This window comes from Solanum pennellii, chromosome 10 (genome assembly GCF_001406875.1).
Source record: "Solanum pennellii chromosome 10, SPENNV200".
Classification (NCBI taxonomy): Eukaryota; Viridiplantae; Streptophyta; class Magnoliopsida; order Solanales; family Solanaceae; genus Solanum; species Solanum pennellii.
In genome coordinates this window covers 71,316,429-71,340,004 of record NC_028646.1, presented here as the reverse complement: position 1 = coordinate 71,340,004, position 23,576 = coordinate 71,316,429, and the positions used below count along the sequence as shown (strand labels likewise).

Below are 23,576 nucleotides of genomic sequence, written 5' to 3'. Positions count from 1 at the left end.
AGTAAATTCATTTATTAACATAAACTTAAGTAAAAACTTAATATGAATGTTAAAGGGAATTATACTTAGCATCGGTGTATATGATTATGAGATGGGTTCCTTCACTCTAGTAGTTAGATTCCCAATACAGTTATCTCATGAGATAATAACCTTCACGTTAGTAGTTAGGATTTGTAGTAGCAATCTCCATAACCATAACTATGTGCCCACATAGGTCTTTAGCTAGTGGATCCACCTAAAAAGCTAAATATGTTACTTTTTCCTTAGGCAAGTAGGACACCTCTTTTCGGTGTGGGGGTAGAACACCAGACTCCATGTAGCTCACATGGTTTGTGTTGGTTAATGCTATTTTTCCTACATGATATGGATATTGATTATCTTAAGAACATATAGTGTAGCTATGACTCCTTAAGAGGTACTACTTATTATGAGTGGGTCTACCGTACTTCGCTTATGAATTGCACAAGTAGGCTTTAAGAGGGGTTATAGTGAGGTTCTCTTATGTTATAAAGATGTATTGTTACACCCTCAAAATGAGCCAGGTTGAATTAGAGTCTAACCTGTTGTTTATGAGTTTATTAATTCCTAAAATGACTAAAATAGTGTTTAGAGGAAGTGTGTAAAGTTTGAGAATTTTTTGAGGTGAAATGTCCAAGAACATCCAATGACGTTTGAAAGTTAACTTTGAAAACGTGCTAGCATGTCTTAACGCGTTTCGTCAAGTTTTATGTGTTGTTTTGAGTTAAAATCTATGTGAGAGGTTCCTAACATTTATACTAGAGTAATAGAGGTGTAAAAGTCCGGGTCAAGCTCCCTGAGGACCGACGAAAGGGTCCTAGAAGAGGACCCAAGCCTTGGGCTAGCTATCTGCCCAAGGCAGCATCAATTTCACTTAGTGGGTGACAGTCAGCGTCGCGGACTTGGTCCACCAAGAGCAAAAACGTTGCGCTGCATCGAGTACACATGGAGGAATCCACTGGTTCAGGATTTATTTTTAAAAAAATCACGCGGGAACAGCTCCGCGTCGCGGACTTTTTCCCCGACAAAGATTCCAAAAACTTAAGTTAAGTTAGACTTGTCTAAAAGTGTCCAATTGATATGGGGGTATTTTGTGTACTTGGGAAGTCGGCTGTAAATGGTTTTAGGTCCTATATAACCCCTTTCCCAATCTAAAACCCCAATACCCAATAAGAAATAAGAAATCAAAACCTTTCTCTCCCAAAGTTCTCCCAAAACCACCATTGAAGAAGAAGAGAAATTGCAGCAACATTTAGGAAGAATTGATCAAGGTTTCAAGCTGGATTTAAGGTCCTAATATAAAGGTTTGTGAATCTTATTCATTCATTTATTCTTCCATCCATGAAGCCACCTAGTTTCCCTTCAATTGTGAATCCAGAGATCTCTATTCAAGAGAGGGTTGTGATTGCAATGTGGGTAAGACATGATTGTGATCCCAATCTAGTGGATAACAGTCAACGATGTTTATATGATGGTACTTTTTATATGGAGTTTTTTATGGTGATATAGTAATTGAATTCTAAGGTGATCATCGTGATCTTAGGCCATTAGAGACTAGATGAAGGAATTGTGTTGATTCTTCTTAACATGATTTATTCTGTATTAATTGATCATGATTGAATCATCTAAGCATGAATTGTACTAGGTTTGATGAATTGGATTGGTCTTGATTGAATTGAACCCTAAAGTATGAACTATGGCTATATTCACCACGTATTGAAAAATGTGAGAAGAAAGTTAATGATAAAAGGCTCTATAATCTACTTATGAATGAAGATAAAATGAATTGATGAATAATGAACCTTCGGATGGTTTTGTTGGCTGTATATTTAGGATGATTGATTGAAAGTGTTATAATTCACTTGAGCTTGGAGAAATTATCTACGACATCCCTATATAATAGAAGGTTGAGCAAGGCTTGACAAGTAAACCTTGAAGTATATGCTTGACTCCAAGTGGAAATGCAAAGTGCGACGAATAGTCTAGCAAGGGTCCGGACTCCAAGTAGAAAGGAGAGCCACACCTAGTAGTTGTGATGAATATTCCATTAAATCTCATGAGGCGGGAGTCCTTCACGTAGTAGAGTCAAGGTGTCCTAGTAGAAATCTCCATATCGTATGAACTTAGACATGCTTGAGAAGAATCTCGTAGTGTTCATGATTAAGGGATCAAAACATACCATAAAAAGTATCTCGTATGATCCATATGATTAAGGAACTTTGGAATATTTAAAGAAGTATCTCATAGTGTTCATAAGATAAAGATAGGGGCTAGGCTCGAAAATAATATGTAATAAAGAAAGGATCCAAAGTAGTACCTTTCATGAATGGTGGTATGGGACATCATAAGTGCATTACAGAAGGTATAACCTAGGGTCATTAAAGAAGAAGAGGTTGAAGATAGGATTCAACTAGAGTTCCCTTTCTAGTATAGTAGACTAAAGATGAAGGAATCTTAGTAGATTAATCTAAGTGGAAAAGAGGCTTTGGAGGCTGAACATATTAAGGATAATTTGCAAGATAGGCTTAGTACGTAGGGTAGTATGGGCTGCCTTATACACATTGCACAAGCATGTTTTGAGATGAACATAAGGGTATAATACTCTTTAGTATGAATAAATTAGGTCTTAATTATGATAGTGCATTATGATAAAGAATAACCAAAGAGAGGTACTTAGCTTTGGTAGTAGTATGGGATGCTACCTTAGCCTTGCACAAGTATACTTGGAGGTAGCTTGTGGTATAGTTCAACTGAGTAAGAAGGACAAGTAAGTAAGTATGAACTCTTATATGATTTATGATGCTTTATTATGTTTATGGTAGTCATGTTATGCTTATGCTTTTATCTCTTATGATCATGTCTATTGTTGACTAACCCTTATAGATATCTTATGTTTGGTATGATCGTTTCCGTACTTAGCACAAAACGTACTAACGCATATTGCCTACATGTTATCCTTGTAGGATCTTGAGAAGGTTGAGTTGGTTGAAGGGTAGAGTTCCAAGTTTTCCAAGAAGAGAAGAAGTGGTGAGTCCTCATAGCTTCGAGGATGAACCATTATGTTCCCTTATGCCTTTCTATATGTTTAGATTTTATGTGGGCTGCGTCCCAATGCTTTTCATTCATGTCAAAGTTAGATGGTTTTGAGAAAATATTATTAGATATGCTTCCGCATTTTTATGAAATATCTTTATATTTTAAGAAAGTTTTTAAATTTCCTCTATTTATGTATAATGTTATGTAATGAAGTCAAGTACGTGTCATGTACAAGACCTCCGAGAGGTCGAGTACGTCGTGTTGCGAACCAAGGGTTTCCCTAACTTCTAGGGTGTACTTGCGGGTAGTAACAAACTTTGTTATCAAAGAATTAGGTTATGAAAATGGTCTTAGGATGTATCAAAACCACTTCTAGTATAGTCTTATGCATCGTTGTGAGTCGAAAATATCTGAGTAGGAGGCTATGGGATGCTTCGGAAAGTTCCACTTCTTCATCCTTCATATCGTGCCATAGAGTTTGGTTTTAGTAGGCCCTTTTCTAATTCTTGCCTATGATTTTGTAGATTATGGATAACACTAGGGCTAATGCAAGAAGGAAAGGAGATGGGAATGGGGAGCAAGAAATTCCTCCCTAAGTTCAAGAGCAACTGCCTCCCCAAGTGCAAAAGTAATTTCCTCCTCAAGTTCCTAATGACCCTCCAATAGGGAATGCCATGTTTGAGGAATTTAGGGCTTCTATGACTTTGTTGGCTCAAATATTAACGACACAAGCTAATAGAGGAGAGGTGGATCCAGCTAATCCTATAGGAGGAATGGGTGCTACTAGAGTAAGAGAGTTCTTGAGAATGAATCAAGTGGAGTTCTATGACTCCAAAGTTGATGAAGATCCGAATGGGTTTATAGATGAGGTGTAGAAGGTGCTTGCAATGGGAGTGTCTTCCATTGAAAAGGCAGAACTAACTGCCTATCAATTGAAAGATGTTGCCCAAATTTGGTATTAACAATGGAAGGATAGTAGGCCTTTTAGAGCGGGTCATATAGAGTGGGAGACTTTTAAGTTGGCTTTCCTTGATAGGTTCTTTCCTAGGGAGTTGATAGATGCTATGTTGGAAGAGTTTATAAACCTCAAGCAAGGAGAATTGAGTGTTAAGGATTATTCCTTGAAGTTCACTCTTTTATCTAAGTATGCTCCAAGATTGGTAATAAACCCTAGAGACTTGATGAATAGGTTTATGACAGGAGTGTCTGACCTAGTAGAAGAAGAGTGTCGTACGACCATGCTTGTGGATGATATGGACATCTCACGGCCTATGGTGTTTGTCCAACAAATAGAAGAGTCAAAACTAAGGAAGGAGAGGGATACAGAAAACAAGAGTTCTAGTTTTGAATGTGATAAGTCTTCCCATGCTAAGTCCGAAAAACAATATAGGCCTAGAACTAAGCCAAGATATTCCAGCCACGATTATTCCAATATCTCTAAGTGTTAATAAGGAGAAGAGTAGTGGGTCTTCCAGATCTACTTGACCCAAGTGTGGAAGGAGTTAGTATGGCAAGTGTCTAGCCGGCATGGATACTTGCTTTGGGTGTGGGAAGGATGGGCAAAAAGTGAGAGATCGTCCATATCATAAGTCTTAGGGAAGGGAAGAAAAGAAAATTGCTCCTGGTGATGTGGAAAATGTTCCTAAAGGAAGAGCTAGGTTCTATGCACTCCAATCCAAGGATGATCCAAAATGATATCCTTATGTCCCTTTCTTGTATGTGCTTTAAAGATTTATGAAAATTTTCAGAACTTCTTATGATTATGATTTCCCTTGCTGATTTTTCTGCTCTTAATGATAATGAATTGATGTTAGAAAAGCACGTCTAGCCTTTTCCCAAGTAGGGGATCAGGAGCCCATTTAACAAGTCATTACATGATTATGTGTATTTGTGATTATCTTGGAATTGATTTATTTCCTTGATATGGGTATGCGCATTTAGGTATAATGCATATACGATGGGCTGCTAGTGTAGAGTTGTTCCTATAGAGAATTGTTTAGTGAAGTGTCATTCGAGGACGAATGTTCCCAAGTGGGGGAGTATTGTTACAACCTCAAAATGAGCTAGGTTGAATTAGAGCATAACGTACTGGTTGTGAGTTTATTAAGTTCTAAAATGAATAAAATAGTGTTTATAGGTAGTGTGTAAAGTTTGAGAGAATTTGGAGGTGAAACATCCAAGAACATCCGGTGACGTTTGAAAGTTAGCTTCGAAAACGTGCTTGCGAGTCTTAACGTGTTTCGTCAAGTTTTATGTGTTGTTTTGAGTTAAAATTGATGTGAGAGTTTCCTAACATGTATATGAGAGTATTATTATGGAAACGTCCAGGTAAAAATCCCCGAGGACCGACGAAAGGGTCCTAGAGGAGGACCTACGCCTTGGGCTATCAAGCTTCCCAAGGCAGCAGGAATTGCACTTAATGGATCCAATCCACGTTGCGGACTTGGTCTACAAAGAGAAAAATATTTCTCCGCTTTGCAGTCACGTGGCAGAATCAATTCGCTCAGGATTTAATTTTTAAAAAATAATGTGGGAATAGCTCCATGTCGCGAACTTATTCCCCAAGGAAGATTCTAAAAATTTAAGTTAAGTTAGACTTGTTTAAAGTTTCCAATTGATATGGGGATAGTTTGGGTACTTGTGAAGTCGGTTAAAAATGGTTTTAGGTCCTATATAACTCCTTTCCCAAGCAAAAACCACAATACCCAATAAAAAATATGAAATCAAAACCTTTCTCTCCAAGAGTTCTCCCAAAACCACCATTGAAGAAGAAGATAAATTGCAGCAACTTTTAGGAAGAATTGATCAAGGCTTCAATATGGGTTTAAGGTCCTTATCTAAGGTATGTGAATATTATTCATTCATAAATTCTTGCATCCATGAAGCCCCCTAGTTTACCTTAAATTGTGAATCCAAAGAACCCTTTTCAAGAGAGGGTTGTGATTGCATTGTGGGTAAGGCTTGATTGTGATCCCAATCTAGTGGGTAGCATTCAATTATCTTTATATGATGATTTTATACTGTTTTTTGAAGTTTTCATGGTGAATTATAGTAATTGAATTTGAATGTGATCATGGTGATCTTAGGCTATTAGTGACTAGATGAAGGAATGGTGTTGATTCTTCTTAACATGATTTTATTCAATATTATTTGATCATGATTGAATCATATAATAATTAATTGGTCTAGGTTTGGTTAATTGGAATTGGTGTTGATTGAATTGAACACTAAAGTATGAACTATGGCTATATTCACCTAGTATTGAAGAATGTGAGAAGAAAGCTAATGCTAAAAGGCTCTATAATCTACTTATGAATGAAGATAGAATGAATTGATGAATAATGAACCTTAGTATGGTTTTTTTTTTCTTTAGATTTAGGATGATTGTTAGAAGTGATAGAATTTACTTGAGCATGGAGAGATTGTTTAGGACATCCCTCCATGAGAGAAGGTTCAACAAGGCTTGACAAGTAAACCTTGGAGTGTATGCTTGACTCCAAGTGGATATGCTAAGAGATATGAATAGTCTAGCAAGGGTCCGACTCCAAGTAAAAAGGAGAACCACACCTAGTAGTTTTGATGACTATTCCATAACGTCTCATGAGGCGGGAGTCCTTCACATAGTATAGTCAAGGCATCCTGGTAGAGATATCCATATCCTATGAACTTAGACATGCTTTAGAAGTATCTAGTAGTGTTCATAAGCAATGAATGAACTTAGACATGCCAAAGGGGTATCTCGTAGTGTTCATAATGTATGAATAAACTTAGGCATGCCCAAGGGGTATCTCGTAGTGTTCATGATTAAGGGATCAAGACATACCATAAAAAGTATCTTGTAGGATCCATAAGATTAAGGAACTTAGGCATACTTAAAGAAGTATCTCATAGTGTTCATAAGATAAAGATAGGGGCTAGGCTCGAAAGTAATATGTAATAAATAAAGGATCCAAAGTAGTACCTTGCATGAATGGATGTATGGGACATCATAAGTGCATTGCAGAAGGTATAACCTAGGGTCATTAAAGAAGATAAGGTTGAAGATAGGATTCGACAAGAGTTGTCTTTCTAGTATAGTAGACTAAAGATGAGGGAATCTTAGTAGATGAAGTAAAGTAATAAAGAGGCTATGGAGGGTGAATGTATTAGGATGGTTTTTTGAAGATACGCTTAGTACGTTGGGTAGTGTGGGTTGCCTTATACATATTGCACAAGAATTTATTGAGATGACCATAAGGATATAGTAATATTTAGTATGAATAGTTTAGGTCTTCATTATGATAGTGGATTATGATCAAGAATGATACTTAGCTTTGGTAGTAGTATGGGATGCTACCTTAGCCTTGCACAAGTATACATGGAGGTAGCTGTTATAGTTCACCTGAGTAAAAAAGGACAAGTAAGTAAGTAAGTATGAACTCTTATATGATTTATGATGCTTTATTATGTTTATGGTAGTCATGTTATTCTTATGCTTTTATCTCTTTGGATCTTGTCTATTGTTGACTAACCTTTTGAGATATGTTATGTTTGGTATGATAGTTTCCATACATAGGACATATCGTACTAACTCATATTGTGTACATGTTGTCCATGTAGGGTCTTGAGAAGGTTGAGTTTCTTGAAGGGTAGAGTTCCAAGGTTTCCAAGAAGATAAGAAATGGTGAGTCCTCATAGCTTCGAGGACGAATCTTTATCTTCCCTTATGTCTTTCTTTATGTTTTAGATTTTATGTGGGCTGCGTCCCAATACTTTTCATTCATGTCAAAGTTAGATGGTTTTGAGACAATGTTATTGAGATGTTTCCGCGCTTGTACGAAAGATCTTTTGGTTTATATTTTAAGAAGGTTTTTAAATTCCTTCCATTCATGCGTAATGTTATGTAATGAAGTCAAGTGGCTTGTACAAGACCTCCGAGAGGTCTAGTACGCCATATTGCAAGCCAAGGGTTGCGCTAACTTCTAGGGTGTACTTGCGGGTTGTAACACATATGGATTATTTTTGTATGATATATATTATGTTAAGGTTCACTTCACTTGTTACAAGTTATGAACATGAATCACTCCTTACCTATGTATATTGGTTATAGATGGGGTAAAGGTAATATATGTATGATATCAGCGACCAAAATGTGAAGATTAACATTTGGTAGGATTATGGGATCTTACCTTTGCATTGCACTAGAAAGCAACCGACATCATTAGACCTATTTCCATGTTCATCATTTGAGGATTTTATATAATAGGGATTTTGGTTTGACTTATGTTTCTTCATATAAGTATGGCTTTTAAACTTTATAAATGCATTATTTTAAGTAAATGTTCCTATTGTGCATGTTTTAAGGATTTTTATGCATGACTTTTATACTTAGTAGTACTTTATTGTCTAAACCATATTTATACATACTATGAGTGTAGGTTCCGATTGTTGCGACATATTTCTTCCTTCAAGGAAAGTTTTGGTTTACTATTTCCTAAGCTTGGTGAGTCCTCATGGTCGAGGACTAGATGTTATTCTTTTCAAGCTTTTATTGTACTTTCTATTTTCAGACATTATTGATGTAAAGGGATTTTGTCCCTGCTTGTACTATCTATTGTACTAGATGGTGATTGAGACAAGTCTAGACTATTATATTCGTTCATGAAAAAGAAGTTGACTTTGATTATAAAAGTTTTAAATTTTCCGCATTATTTCTATGACTTTACGTGTATTATTATGCTAAGAGTTTGAAAGCAACCCCTACGGGGTCAATACACCATATTACATCTATGGGGTACCCTTGGGTCGTGACAAACTTTGTAATCAGAACACAAGGTTTAGAATGATTCTAGGATGATGTCTCATGAACCACGTCTAGTAGAGCCTTGTTCATGAGTGTGAAGCGCGCCACACTTACGAATGAGGTGCTATAAGATTTTTAGGAACTTTCACTTCTTCCATTACTATTTAGTCGTGTTTTAGAGCCCTAACTCTATGAAGTCCTTTTCCTAACCATTTTCTTGTTATTATAGGCAATAAGTACAAGAAGGGCGAATGTAAGTAAGATGGAAGAGGAGAATGTTAATGAGGGAGTTTATTCCTAAGGTGCTAAAGATCCTCATGCTCCTAATGATGTGGAAATAAGGGCGGATTTTCATGCATTGACTCAATTCATGATGGCTCAAGCTCAAGCCGTGACAACTCAAGCCCAATCCATGATGGTACAAACAAATAGGGAAGTTGGGGCCCGTGTGAATCCTAATGTGATGGATTCAAGTTGATAGACTTCACAAGAATGAGCCCTCCTATGTTCTTTGGTTCCAAAGAGAATGAAGATCCTCAAGAGTTTCTTGAAGAGGTCAGATAGTGGATGCTATGGGGGTGACTTTTATTGAGAAAGTCGAACTACCTACATATGAATTGAGGGATGTGGCCCAAGTATGGTATACTAAATGGAAGGATAATAGGGCTATAAGAGCGGGTACCATAAGTTTGAAAGTTTTAAAGCGATCATTCTATGATCAGTTCTTTTCATGTGAGAAGAGGGACACTAAAGTTGAAGAGTTTATCAACCTTCATCTAATAGGCACTCCTTAAAATTCACTAAGTTGTCCAAGTATGACCTGTCTTTGGTGTCCAATCCTAGGGGTGAGATGAGTTGATATGTGATGGGTGTGTCCATATGAATTGAGGAAGAATGACGTGCAGCAATGCTCCATGCTAATATGGACATTTAATGTATAACGGCGTATGCTCAACAAGTACAGGAGATAAGGCTTAGGAAGAAGAATAGAGAGGTAAAAAGGGTAAGGATCGATGATGGAAATTCTTCCAATGGTAAATTTGAGGTTCAAGGTACACCAAGGTTCAAAAAAAGGTTTTCCAACAAGGATCCTCTAGTGTTTGGAGATTCAACAAAGACAGGGTGTCTCACCCTAAGATGAAAGGAGGTAATAGTGGTGAAACTTATGTTTATAGGCCTACTTGTGGCAAGTGTGGTCAAAAACATGATGGCAAGTGCCTAGTTGGCACGGATGGTCGCTTTAGTTGTTGGAAGATCAGCCATATGAATAGAGACTGTCCCATACTAAGATATCAAGAAAAAGAGGGAATAAATCCCTTCCAAGTGGTTCGAATTCCGATGCTCCCAAGAAGAACCGCTTCTATGCTCTTCAATCCCGAGGAAACTCAGAGAGCTCCCCGGATCTTGTGACTGGTATGTTGCTAGTATTTTCTATTGATGTATATGCATTGTTAGACCCAGGTGCCACTTTGTCATTTGTTACACCTTTTGTGGCTATGACATTTGAAATACTCCTGACGTGTAAAAGAATTTTTTTTGTGTCTACCCCGATTGATGACTTGGTAGTGGCAAAAAGAGTCCATAGGAGTTTTTCTATTTATTTGTCTTATAATGTCACTTTGGTTGATTTGGTAGAACTATACATGCTTGATTTTGATATAATTTTGGGCATGGATTGGTTTTATGCATATTATGCTTCTATATATAGTAGGACCTGGGTAGTCAAGTTTCAATTTCCAAAAGATCCAATGTTAGAGTGGAAGGGGGGGGGATTCTATTCCTAGAGGTCAATTTCTTCATGTCTAAAAGGTAGAGAAATGATCTTCAAGGGATGTATGTATAATATTGTGAGGGTTTTGGATGTTTAGTCAAGGTCCCTTCTTTATAGTCGGTCCCCGAGGTGAGTGAGTTTGTAGATATCTTTCCCGACATTCCTCCCCAATGGGAAATAGACTGTGGCATTGATATTTTCCGGATACATAATTCATATCTATCTCTCCCTATAGAATGGCTCCGACCGAATTGAAAGAGTTGAAAAAACAAATCAAGGATTGTTAGACAAGGGGTTTATTCAACCAAGCATCTCTCCATTGGGTGCGCCAATATTGTTTGTGAAAAAGAAAGATGGGTCCCTTAGAATGTGTATTGACTACCGCCAATTAAATAAAGTGACTATAAAGAATAAGTAACCCTTCCTTTGACAATTTGTTTGATCAACTTCAAAGGGCCAACTATTTCTCCAAGGTAGATCTTCGTTCAGGTTACCATCAACTAAGGGTAGGAGGGTTGACATTCCTAAGATGACCTTTAGGACTCGGTATGGTCACTATGAATTTGTGGTTATGTCTGTTGGGTTAACCAATGCCCCGACGACATTTATGGACCTAATGAATAATGTGTTTAGACAATATCTTTATTAGTTTGTGATTGTCTTTAATGATGATATTTTGATCTATTTGAAGAGTGAAGATGAACATATGGATTATTTAAGGGTCATATTGCAAGTTCTTAATGTCCACAAATTATATGCTAAGTTTAGTAAATGTGTGTTTAGGTTGTTTCCCTCTGTCATATTGTGTCGAGCAAGGGTATTGGGGTAGATACAAAAAAAGACAGATGCGGTCAAGGGTTGGCCTAGACCATTAACTCCTACCGATATTACAAGCCTTTTGGGCTTGGCCGACATTGTTGCTCCATTGACAACATTGACTCAAAAGAAAGCTAAGTTTGTGTGGCCGGAGGTTTGTGAGAAAAGCTTCAAAGAATTGAAGGATAGACTTATATGCTCCAATGTAGACATTACCAGAGGGTACCGATGAATATGTTATATATATTGTGACACTTCTCGAGTGGGTTTGGGATGTCTTTATGAAACATGGCAAGGTAATGAACTATGCTTCAAGCGAACTCAAGGTACATGAAAAAAATTATCCAACTCATGATATCAAATTAGTGGTGATGGTGTTTTCTTTGAAAATATGGAGGCACTACCTATGTAGGGGCTATGTAGATGTTTTCATTGAGAACAAGAGTTTTCAATATATGTTTAACAATAAAGACTTGAATCTCTGACAAAGAAGATTATTATAACTTTTGGAGGATTATGTCATAAGTCTCATTTATCACCACGGAAAATCTAATGTAGTTTCGGATGCCTTAAGTCGAATGTCCATAGGTAATGTGGTTCATGTAGAATATGAGAAGAAGGAATTAGTTCGTGGGTTGGCCTGGTTAGGTGTCTATGTAGTCACCAAGGGTGGTGCCATGGTCCATCATAGTTCTGAATCGTCTTTTCTTGTGGATGTAAAGTTTAAGATACTCCTTGATCCTATTTTAATAAATTTGAAACAATCGGTTCTCAACAACTCAGTTGAGACTTTCTCCCATGGGGGAGATGGGGTGCTTAGGTACCAAGGTACGTTATGTGTTTCAGATGTTGATGGCTTAAGGGATAAAATTTTAGAAGAGGATCATGATTCACGTTATTTTATTCATCTGGGAGCTACAAATATGTATCGTGATCTAGAGAAGTCTATTGGAGGAATGACATGAAGAAGGATATAATGGGGTTTGTGGCCAAATGTCCGAATTGTCAACAAGTTAAGGCCTTACACCAAAAACTAGGAGTTTTTTCCCAATATATAGATATTCACACTTAGAAGTGGAGGATGTAAATATGGACCTTGTTGTGGGTTTTCCTCGTACTCGAAGCCAATATGATTTTGTTTGGTCCATTGTGGACAGAATGGTAAAATCAGCCCACTTTATTCCAATCAAGATTTCTTATTCGGCGAAAGATTATGCCAAATCATACGTCAATGAAATAGTGAAGTTGCATATGGTTCCCTTGTCTATTATTTTGGATTGGGGGGGGGGGGGCTCAATTTACTTCACACTTTTGGAAGACATTCCAAAAAGGGCTTGGTACCGATGTAAAACTTAGTACTGCTTTCCACCATCAAGCAGATGGTCAAGAGGAACACACAAATCAAAACTTAAAAGACATGTTGAGGGCGTGTGTAATAGATTTCATGTGTAATTGGGATTCCAATCTCCCATTGATAGAGTTTTCCTACAACAATAGTTACCACTGAAGCATTGTCATGACCTTGTTTTAAGCAATGTATGGTAGGAGGTGTAGATCCCCAGTTCGTTGGTTTGAAGTAGATGAATTTTCTCTCATTGGTCATGAACCGGTTTGTGAGACCATTGAAACAGTTCAACTTATTAGAGAGAGGTTAAATACGACTCATAGTCAGCAAAAAAATCATATGTCGATAATAGAAGAAGGGATCTAGAGTTTGAAATTTGTGATTGGGTCTACTTGAAAATCTCACACATGAAAGGTGTTATGAGGTTTGGTAAGACGGGGAAGCTTAGTCCCCAATACGAGGGCCTATACCATGTCTTAAAATGTGTTGGGAAAGTTGCATACGAATTAGACTTGCCAAATGAATTAGGTCTGGCTTACCCAGTGTTTCATGTTTCCATGCTTTAGAAGTGCATTGAGGATCTTGTATATATCTTTCCTTTAGAGGGTTTAGGAATTGACGAGAGTCTTTCTTATGAGAAGGTTTCGGGAGAGATTTTAGACCGAGAAGTCAAGAGGTTGAGAAATAAGGAAGTAGCTTCCTTAAGGTCCTATGGAGGAATCACTTAGTTGAGTGTTATACATGGGAGGCCGAGGACGATATGAAGTTTCGGCATTCTCATCTTTTCGTTCTACTCTTTTTTACGCTTCACATAGGTAGTTCCTCTTGAGTTTGTACTTTTTTGGGAATCATGTGCATAATATGGTTTTCAATGATTTCCTTATGTTGCGCATGTGCTTGTACGAATTCATGTTTAGCATAAATTGAGATTTCATGATTTATATGTTCCTCATTTTGATTTGCATTTTAGTATTATGATTGCATATTTGACTACATGAGGTGAATTGATGAACATGCTTAGTTGTGTTTTTGATGGAATTACATGTTGGCTCCATATTGTGGTGTTTAACTTGCTTTGACTTATAGAAGGTAGTTCTCCCATGATTATGTGGATTCGTGAGTTTTTTTTTTGGCATATTGGGTTGGTAGATGTAGTTCCTACTTCCTTGTATTGCATTGGCCATGTCTTAATATGGAGTCGAAGTTTCCTCCTTTGAATAGTGCATGAGGTGAATAGGTCATTTGCGAGTTCTGCACATTTTTGATGTTTCATGCATAATGGGATGCAAATATAGAGTTTCTAACTTAGTTTGGTGTTTAGATAAACATCGAGGATGAATGTTCCTAGGGTGAGATAGTGTAATACCCCGAAAATCTTATGAACTAACCTAAACCCTAACATGTAGTCTAGTATCCTAAATGGGGTTAAACATAATGATTAGAGTCCTAAAATTACCTCCAAAAGTTAGTACAAATATTGTTGGGTTTAAACGTCATGGACGACCCTCAAGGACCCACCATGGGTTCTTGAGGAGAAGACCCTAAAAGTTGTCAAAAAAGAGCTTGACCTACGAATGGGCACTAAGAAACCGTGGGTGGACCCACACACTGTAGGTGAGGGTCATGGGTCAAGACATAGTCTCCCTATTTTTCCCTTGGTCCTCCCCCTTTCTAAACCAAACTACTCCTTTCCAGTACGTGGTGTGACCCATCTACGGTCCGTGGGTGGGGATTTTGTGGCTCACCACCTAAAGCACACTAGTTTCGACCATTAGGAGAGTTAGGTTGGTAATTTCCTTATTAATTGATTAGAGTTAAGGGAATTTTTTTTTATGGTTTTATAACATATATTTAAATCTTTTATGACTAATAACTACCCTCAAAACTCATGATACCTCATAAGAATTAAAATAGAAACTAACTCTCCTCTTCAAAATTTCTCTCTCTAAGACTCCATTGAATAGAAAGATCAAGGTCAATCTAGGGGTTTAGAAACAACCTCTACCATCCAATTTTGTATATAATTCAACCTAATGTATGAATATTTTTCATATTTGGGAAGCTATCACCCAAATTGCCCCTTAAAATTATGTTTTAAGAATACAAATTCTTCAAACATAGGGTTTTTCAATCTATATAATAGGTCTTCTCCCAAAATGATTTCAATTGTTTAATTTTGGTTGATTATGATGATTTATGATTGGAATGTTTGAGTATTGTAAAATTATGATGAAAATCTCCCTTGGACCCATAATTTCTCCCTTTTCCTAAATTGTGAACTATGGTATGGCTTGATTGATGATGAGAGCTTGACAATTGATTATGTTTACATTAATTAGTTGTTGGATCATGGCATTTCTATAGATAATGTTACAATTCTAGAAGTTAGGGTGTATCTTGATTCATAGCCTTGAAGGGCAACTTGTTAGGTTTCATACATGTTGATGAGGATTGTATATGAATTTGTGATTTACTTATATGGTGATGATCCTATGACTATTGTGTAATCGTGATATTGATGCAAGACCCTTCTTTCTTTCCCATAACCTTAAAAACTTTATTATGCATGAAATATGTATGTATGTTTATAATAATGCTGTTATGTTGATTGAAAGGACATTCTCATGAAACACTATGAATATGATGTTATAGGTTTACTCACGTATTAATGATTCTAAGGTTGAAAGGACATTCTCACCTAATAAATCCATGAGCTATAATGATACCAAGTTGACTTTAATGTCTACTACATTCATTTACGAACATGAACTTAAGTAACGAATTAATATGACTTTTAAAGGGAATTATGCTTAGCAGCGAGTGGATATGATTGTGAGATGGGCTCTTTCATGCTAGTAGTCTGATTCCGAATACAGTTATCTCATGACATGGAAACCTCCACGTTAGTAGTTAGTGTTTTTAGTAGAAATATCCATATCCCATAACTATGTGACCACATAGGTCTTTAGCTAGTGGATCCACCTACAAAGCAAAATATGCTAGTTCTACCTTAGGCAAGTAAGACACCTGTTTTTGGTGTGGAGGATAGAATTCCGGATTTCATGTAGCTTGCATGGTCTATGTCGGTTAATGTTATTTTCCCTACATGATACGGATATGAATTATTCTAAGAAAATTGAATTTAGCTATGACTCCTTCGAAGGTACTACTTAGAATGAGTGGGGTATGAGACTACACTTATGCCTTGCACAAGTAGGATTTAAGAAGGGTTATGGTGAGGTTCTCTTATGTTACGAAGACTTATGGGTTTTATCTTTTTACAATCTTTTAAACTTGTTTTCTGACTTGAGCGTTTGAGTTGATGAAGAGTAGATTTGAGTTTATTTTCTTTAAAATGATAAATGAAACCAAGTATTTCCAAGAGCAAGTGTTTTTAAATTTAAGATTAGAGGAAACAACAATTCTCTAAAGAGTTCATGAACAGTTTTCAATATAGACTTTTTATAGAGAATCCTTTTGAGTAATAATCTCAAACCTGAGGAAGAGGAAATGTTTTGTATAAACATAATGAACTAAGTTATATTTTGGGAGTGGTATCATGCACCAATATGGGGGAGGGTTTTAACAACTCACAACCCCCTTAAACCATGTAGCCAATATGAATAAAAAGGGTCGTAAATTTTAGATGATTCCTTATTGGATTTTAAAAGATATTAGTGGATCAACTTAATCAAGGAGTTCTATACCCCACCTAATTATATGATAGTTCTGGCAGCACGGGCTAGACGTTGTATCTACACATAGCTTATAGTGATGGTTGTCAGTTAGAGAATCTCTCAAACAATGTTATTTTGTATTTTTGCATACAAACCAAATTATTATTGTATTCTTCACTACATTGAGTTGTTCTCTACTATTTTAAAATCTTTTCTTTATATTGCATCTTTATCAGTGCTTTATATTTAAATGAGTTTAGTTGATTGAAATGAGGTAAGTGATTTTTTCAGTTCCAGTTCAAGCTTATGTCATGTTTTAGATTTTTTCTCACCTGCTTGTACGTTCCAAGTACTGACACTATTTGACCTGCATATGTTATAATGCGGATACATGTAATCAAGATCAGAATCCAGTGCTTCGTTGATCCAATTAAGCTCCACAGTTGTTGGTAAGCCTCCTTTCATTCGGAGGATCCTTGTTTACTTTCACTAATTTGATTTTGTTATTAGGATGTCAAGGGTCTTGTCCATACGTCCATCACAGTTAGTAGAGGCTTCATAGTTAGATAAATGTTAGTGCATAAGTTTTGTTCATTTAAGTTGTTATGTTCTAGACTTAAGTTTCCCTTGAGGCCAGTTTGAATGTTTATTTCTAGATATTCTGAGTTTGCTTTTGAAACATTGAGTAAGGTGGTGTTTTGAGTTCATACTAATTATGATCAGTAAGTCTTTTGCTAAGAGTTAAGCCAGACCAAGGGTTCACTTAGGGGGCAGCAATGATTCTTGAGTGCTAACCACATCCAGGGTGAAGGCTTGGGGTGTGACACAAATTTTCTAGTGTAGTAAACAAGTTGAAACATTTTTTTTTGATTGGCCTATTCCTTTCCAGGAAACACAAGTATTTTTCAACAAATTAAAATAAAAACTTGTTGTTGGTACCAGTACCTACCTGATTAGTGGAGGATAGTGCTCCTCGCAATTTATTTGGCGATATTTCCCCAACGAACATTGGAACCTACATGCGATGTGATATATATATATAATATGAGAAATTTAAACGGATCTTTTTTTTATCTAAAAGAAAAGAAGAGAAATGCACATACCACATAAGAAATAATACCAATGCTATAGCCTGCTAAAAATCTCCCCAAGTATAGTACCATCGGTTCCTTCAATTATGAAATCACAACATTTAATTATTTGAAGTTTGAATGTACTGTGAGGAAAACAGAAGATATACAAACCTTAGCAAGGTAGATTGCTAACCATCCAGCACCACATATTACAGATGATAGCCTCATCGCCTGATCGATTAACATATACATATATTTATTCAATGTATCACAATATATATTGATATCAAATGCAAATTCATACACTTCTACTTATCAAAACTCTATATATGAACACTATCATTAATATTGTACATCTATAGATCCAAGTTCAACAAGTTCTTACTCCTTTGCGGCCTAAAAAATCTGCAATTCGTCCCCCAGTGATTGCACCAAGCATTGCACCAGTTGTTAATATTGATCCAAAAATTGAGTACTGCATTTCAATAAAAACACAACTCTTATAGAAATTGAAATTGTTAAATTATAATAATATTTCAAGATACTCCATATATAATTATTATTCTTTTATCCATTTACTCGTTATGTATTGTTTTCTTGTAGTGTGACATTATTTTCATGTTCGCATGTATCGAAATATTAAAATAAAAAAAATCACATTGATTAAGGCCTTATTTGTTTGCACTTAATGAAAGTTTGAATTTTAATTATTTTGATTTAGCTCTTTAAGACATCATTTTTTTGAACATAATGAAGATTTGAATCTTAATCATCTAGATTCGGTCCATCTAGTGTGTTTAATTAGTTTTTAGTTCTGAATCTTATCATTCAGATTCACCTAATTAAGTTCCTTTGTTTCTTATATTAAAAAGCCTCTGAGTGGATCTGGATGAATCAAATCCTTAGGACATTCTTAATAACATTCATACTTATTTAATACGCTAGAAAAAAAATCAAGTTACCTCTCTTTCTTCAAAAACTCTTCCACTCTTTTTTTCAACCAAACGCCAATTTTTTTCTTTTGAACTGGTAAGTTTTCATAATTTGTACAGGCATTTTCTTATATTAACAAGTTTTCTGTGCTGTATTGAGAACTCTTGTTGTAATAATATTTTTTGGTGTATTGATGTTTATCGATAACTAAAGATGTTTGAGTAAAAACATAGTAGTCATGATTAAAATAACAACTATATACACATATATGAAGTCTCTTGTGGAAATTTAATTTGTTTAATCCAAAGACATTGAAGATTTGATCTCTTCCCTTTAATTTCAATACAAATTTGTGTACAAATTTTTTTTGAAGGTTGTATAAAAAAAGGAGTTCATGATTGGAGTCCAAGTTAAAGTTATATCTAGTTGGTGGCAAAAATGTTGGAGCTCCTAATAATTTTTCATCACAATCTTCAGTTTTAGTTGAAAGAAAAATTTTGAGGAAGAAATTAATGAAAAGATGAGTATTGCTTTGAAGTTATTGACTAAAATAGTGGACCTGACATTGAAGAATGCAAAGAAAAATTAATATTAAATTAGATGGGGAAAACCATTATATAATACAAATGTTAGTATATTTTCTGAAGATGACAACTGAAAAACAAAAGCATGATAATGCTAGAGGTTCACAAGTTAGAGAATTAAATTAAAGTTATTCAAACAAAAAAACACGATTTTTTTGATTACCTAAAATATATGTTACGTTTTGATGATGTAAAATCTTCTTTATTATTTTTCGACTAGTATCTATCATACCTATTGAAATTTTTGATACTATATTATGCCTCCGAAATTTTTTTGTGACATATTTTCGTATTAAAAGATGTTTATGTTGAATTCTTAAAAGAAATCACGTTACAATAATTTTTATATCAATATATAATTTTTATATCAATATATAATTTTTATTTACATATCATATAATTATTTTAAATAAAATATAAAAATCTAAAATTTTATTTTTATTAAAAAGTAATATTTTTTTTGTTGAAATGGAAATTTTATAATATTTTATAACGTTTAATTTCATATGCACATTCAAATATTGAAAACAAACAATCTTAATTATTGGGTGATCATATTTAGAGATCACATCTTAACATTCAGATATGCATTCAGATTTATACAACTAGATCTTAATGCACATCTTAATATTCAGATGCTCTGATTCTGACGTCTTAATATTAAAGCAAACAAATGATAAGTGTGTTTCATTTTTCAGGTTCGAATATGAACCACTCATATTCAACCCGTTAATTCTATTTATTTATTTATTTAGAAAAAATAAAATCACTTAATAGATTTGGAAAAGTCTAAACTAATCAAATCTGTAGAAAAGTCTTAACAACATTCAAAATTATTTAATAAGTTATAAAATAATATCATCTCATCTCTATCGCTCTTTGAATGACTTTTCTCTCATTGCTACAAACTTTCTTCCTCTTTTTTGACACTGAATGATTGAATTGGAACACGATTTGATTAGTTGAATAATTAATTTATAAAAAAATATTTATTTTAAATTCTTAGAAATATTTATACTATAATAATTCTTATTTTCCTATCATGTAATTTAATTTTTTTAATCAAATGTAAATATTTAAAATATTATTCCTATTAAAAGAAATATATTTTGTTGAAATAATTTTCTTAATGACATTTTATTAATATAATAGTTTATTTCTTATGCATATTTAAATATTGAAAACAAACCGTCTTAGTCATTTAGTGTTTAGATCTAGATACCACATCTTAATATTTAGATATATAATCAAATCTAGACATCTAGATTTTAATGCAAATCTTAATATTCAAATGAATATATAAAAATCTTAATGGAAATCAATATAATATTAAGAATATACTATTTTAGAATATAATGATTCTATTCTAATAAGAAATATCTTCCTATATGATTTGAATATTATAATTAATGTTGAAATAAATCTTGGCAACAATTAATTTGGCAACCATACTTGTTGAAATTACAAGCCACAAATGTGAAAGTTGATAGCCACATTTGTGGAAGTAGGTAGTCAAAGTTTTGGTATAAGTTTGGTAGAGTTAGGCAGCCAAATTTTTGTGGAAATCGGCTACCATATTATGTCATTAATGATGTAAACAAGTGTTTTAAAAAAAACTCGATAAATAGAGTAGTAATTGAACACTTGAAGATACACCAATATAGAGAAGCAATAGAGAGTAGAGAGAGTAATCCACAAACTACTTCTTAGTTTGTGAGAAAACAGTGTGCAATTAATATTATTGTGAGTTGTAAGAAATAAAGATTGTTGACTAGTAGTGTTTTGACACTACCAAATTTTTCATCAATATTATTTTATTACTTATTCGGATATCATATTTATCCATTTTAATATTTGATGTCGTTGTTACTCTCTTCCTATTGCTATTTAGTTTGAACATTATTCTGGGTGTGATTATCATATTGTCCAACAATTAAAACTTCAATAGCATGTTTAAACTGACCCTGAGATGTATCCCGTTCAACATAAGAATGGTATCATGAAAGAAATACATGAAAATATTTTAATTGAGCCTGACAAAAAAGTGACATGCAACCTCTAGGGCTTGTTATAAGATGGTGACGCGAGGTTTATGAAAAATTCTATTAAAAAAACTAAACATTTCGCAAGATAAGCTAATAGTGCAATCACATTTTTATTAAACACGAATTACACCAAAATATTCACAATCTATAATCGCACAGATGTTTTTTCTTGATTTAAGAAAGAATCAAGAAAAATTGGAGAAGTAAGAAGGAAAAAAATAAATATTTTTCATTGATGAACGCAAAAGCTCTTGCTTATTTAACCAACAAAAATCACCAGATCAGGAGGATCGAAGTTATAATTATACTAGTGGCTTTTTATTATTTATTAAATTAATATATAACAAATATTTATTATTTATATAGATCTGTAGTAATCTGAATCTAATTTCTTCATTTCTCTCTCAAACATAAATGAATTCTATTCTCATTCATATTCGTACTTGATTAGACTAGAGCATACCTCACGAGCTTAAATTTTATACATTTATTTAGAATAATATATAATTTCTCGATTATAGATTAAAGAACCCTATATCATTTAGCATACTGATATTTCTCATAAAGTCTTATCTTAATTTCCATTCATCTTATGTTCTTATCTATAAAAAAACAATTATAAGAGACCAAGCAATTAACAAAATTGATTTGATTGATCTTTCTCATCTCATGATTTCTTAGTCTTAACATGATAGACCGAATCAAGTATGATCTTTTAACAACATACTAATTGATAGCGAATACCAAATTGTATCTAGAGAAATTGATTAAAGTCACGAGTGTATACGATATGAAAAATTAATGGTGGCAGCCACTATTTTTATCAACCGATTCATGTTTACGAGTTCTATTATCCTCATGTATGTATGTATATCATTACATGTCTAGAGACACACTAGTAAGATCTGGTCATGTACTTGGGATATATATTTTCTTTATCATATTTATGTTGACGTCAATGTTATCACACATTAAAGTATTTTGGCCAAAATCGTAACCTACGTTTTGAGATAATGAGACTTGTATTTAAATGTTTATAAGAAAATTAAAATTTTCCACAGATTTATGCGGAGTGTTATACTTATATATGGTAAATGGATAGGTAGATATGTTTGTATGGTGCAATTGGTGTAAGTTGATAGCAAGTGTTGGTTATGTCCCTCGTTTATGGGATGTGATAAAATAGGTATCAAGAGGTATATAGAACGTCCAAAACACATGTAAGTTGGATGTCGGACAATGTACTATCAACTTGTCGGTAGTCACATTTACTCCCCTTTTTAATTTATGCGATTTTTCTCAAAATTATTCTCAAAAATAAATAAATTTTTACACAGAAGAGTACACCTTTCGGTAGTTCTTTTCCAAATAATTGGAATCCAATATGGATGATATATTTATAATTTCATTAACTATTTGCCAAATAAGCAAAATGTATCATTCTTTTTGAATTGATGACAAAAAACATGTCACATAAAATTGAACAAAGAGAGTAGGTGACATTAATATTGGCTAGACCCTGATATTGAGTAAGAGTTATTGAGCAAGTTTGTGCAAAAACAAAACAAGCAAGATTGTGGATGGTTGTTTACCTAAATAATAATAATTGGATGTTTCTTTGGTCCACATCTATATTATGGTGCAACAAAAGATAATAAATTATTCAACATTGATGAAAAATTAATTATTAGGGGAGATGGCAAAACCTGAGAAAAGGAGAGGCTAAGTTCATCCATTATAGAAAATTGTGTGGGAGATGAATATCCAACCTGCATGCATCAGCACCATATATATACATACATATATTTGAAAAAGAAAAGTAACAATAGTATGATTTCTCAACTTACACATGTTCCAAATGCATAAGAGCCACAAACAGCCACAACAGTGCTGAAATATACCATAAACAACTCCTCCCTATGCTTCACTATGAGATGCTCTTTATGCCCATTTTCTTCCATTTTGTTTTCCAGTTCACCAGATGATACAATATTATTATTTTCTACAATTCAACAATGTCCGGTAAAAATTAAAATTGGAACACAAGTTTGTGTAGACATTTTCAATATAACAGTGCCGAATTCTCAGCTGCATCACTTACGACCATTAAATTATTATATACCCAAAAGACTCATTCAACTAATAATTAATTCATAAACATTTATTTATCTAATGACTCATTCAATCATTACATTTTTTTATTCCAAATTAAGGTATGCACCGAGGTACAGTAAAACCACACTAAACTAACATTTCATTAATTAATTAATAACCTCTCGAAGAAAATATTCTCTAGTTCAAATTTGGGACAACAGAAAAAATTAATCATTTCGATAAGATAATATATTTTCCGAAGACCCCTATATATAATATGATTCCATTAATATTATAAATTAATAAGTCTTAAAAATACAAATTTATCTAAGACAATTTAGTGAAATATGATTTTATTCTGTTATGTTTTTTGTTAAAATTTAAATCTAGTTGAAGCTCATA

At 34.1% G+C, this 23,576-nt stretch overlaps 1 protein-coding gene across 1 annotated transcript in view; it reads right to left on the bottom strand.

Annotated features, from left to right (window-relative positions):
• LOC107001566 (sugar transporter ERD6-like 8) overlaps nt 1-23,089 on the bottom strand; it is a 91,039-nt gene extending 67,950 nt beyond the window's left edge. Inside the window, exons 1-6 of the mRNA XM_015199558.2 lie at nt 22,928-23,089; nt 22,787-22,849; nt 17,904-17,993; nt 17,690-17,749; nt 17,549-17,614; nt 17,395-17,460 (exon numbers count right to left, since the gene is read on the bottom strand). Coding sequence (XP_015055044.1) covers nt 17,395-17,460; nt 17,549-17,614; nt 17,690-17,749; nt 17,904-17,993; nt 22,787-22,849; nt 22,928-23,041 — 459 coding nt within the window. The 5' untranslated portion in view covers nt 23,042-23,089. The remainder of the gene's footprint in view (nt 1-17,394; nt 17,461-17,548; nt 17,615-17,689; nt 17,750-17,903; nt 17,994-22,786; nt 22,850-22,927) is intronic.
• Nucleotides 23,090-23,576: the final 487 nt, after the last annotated feature.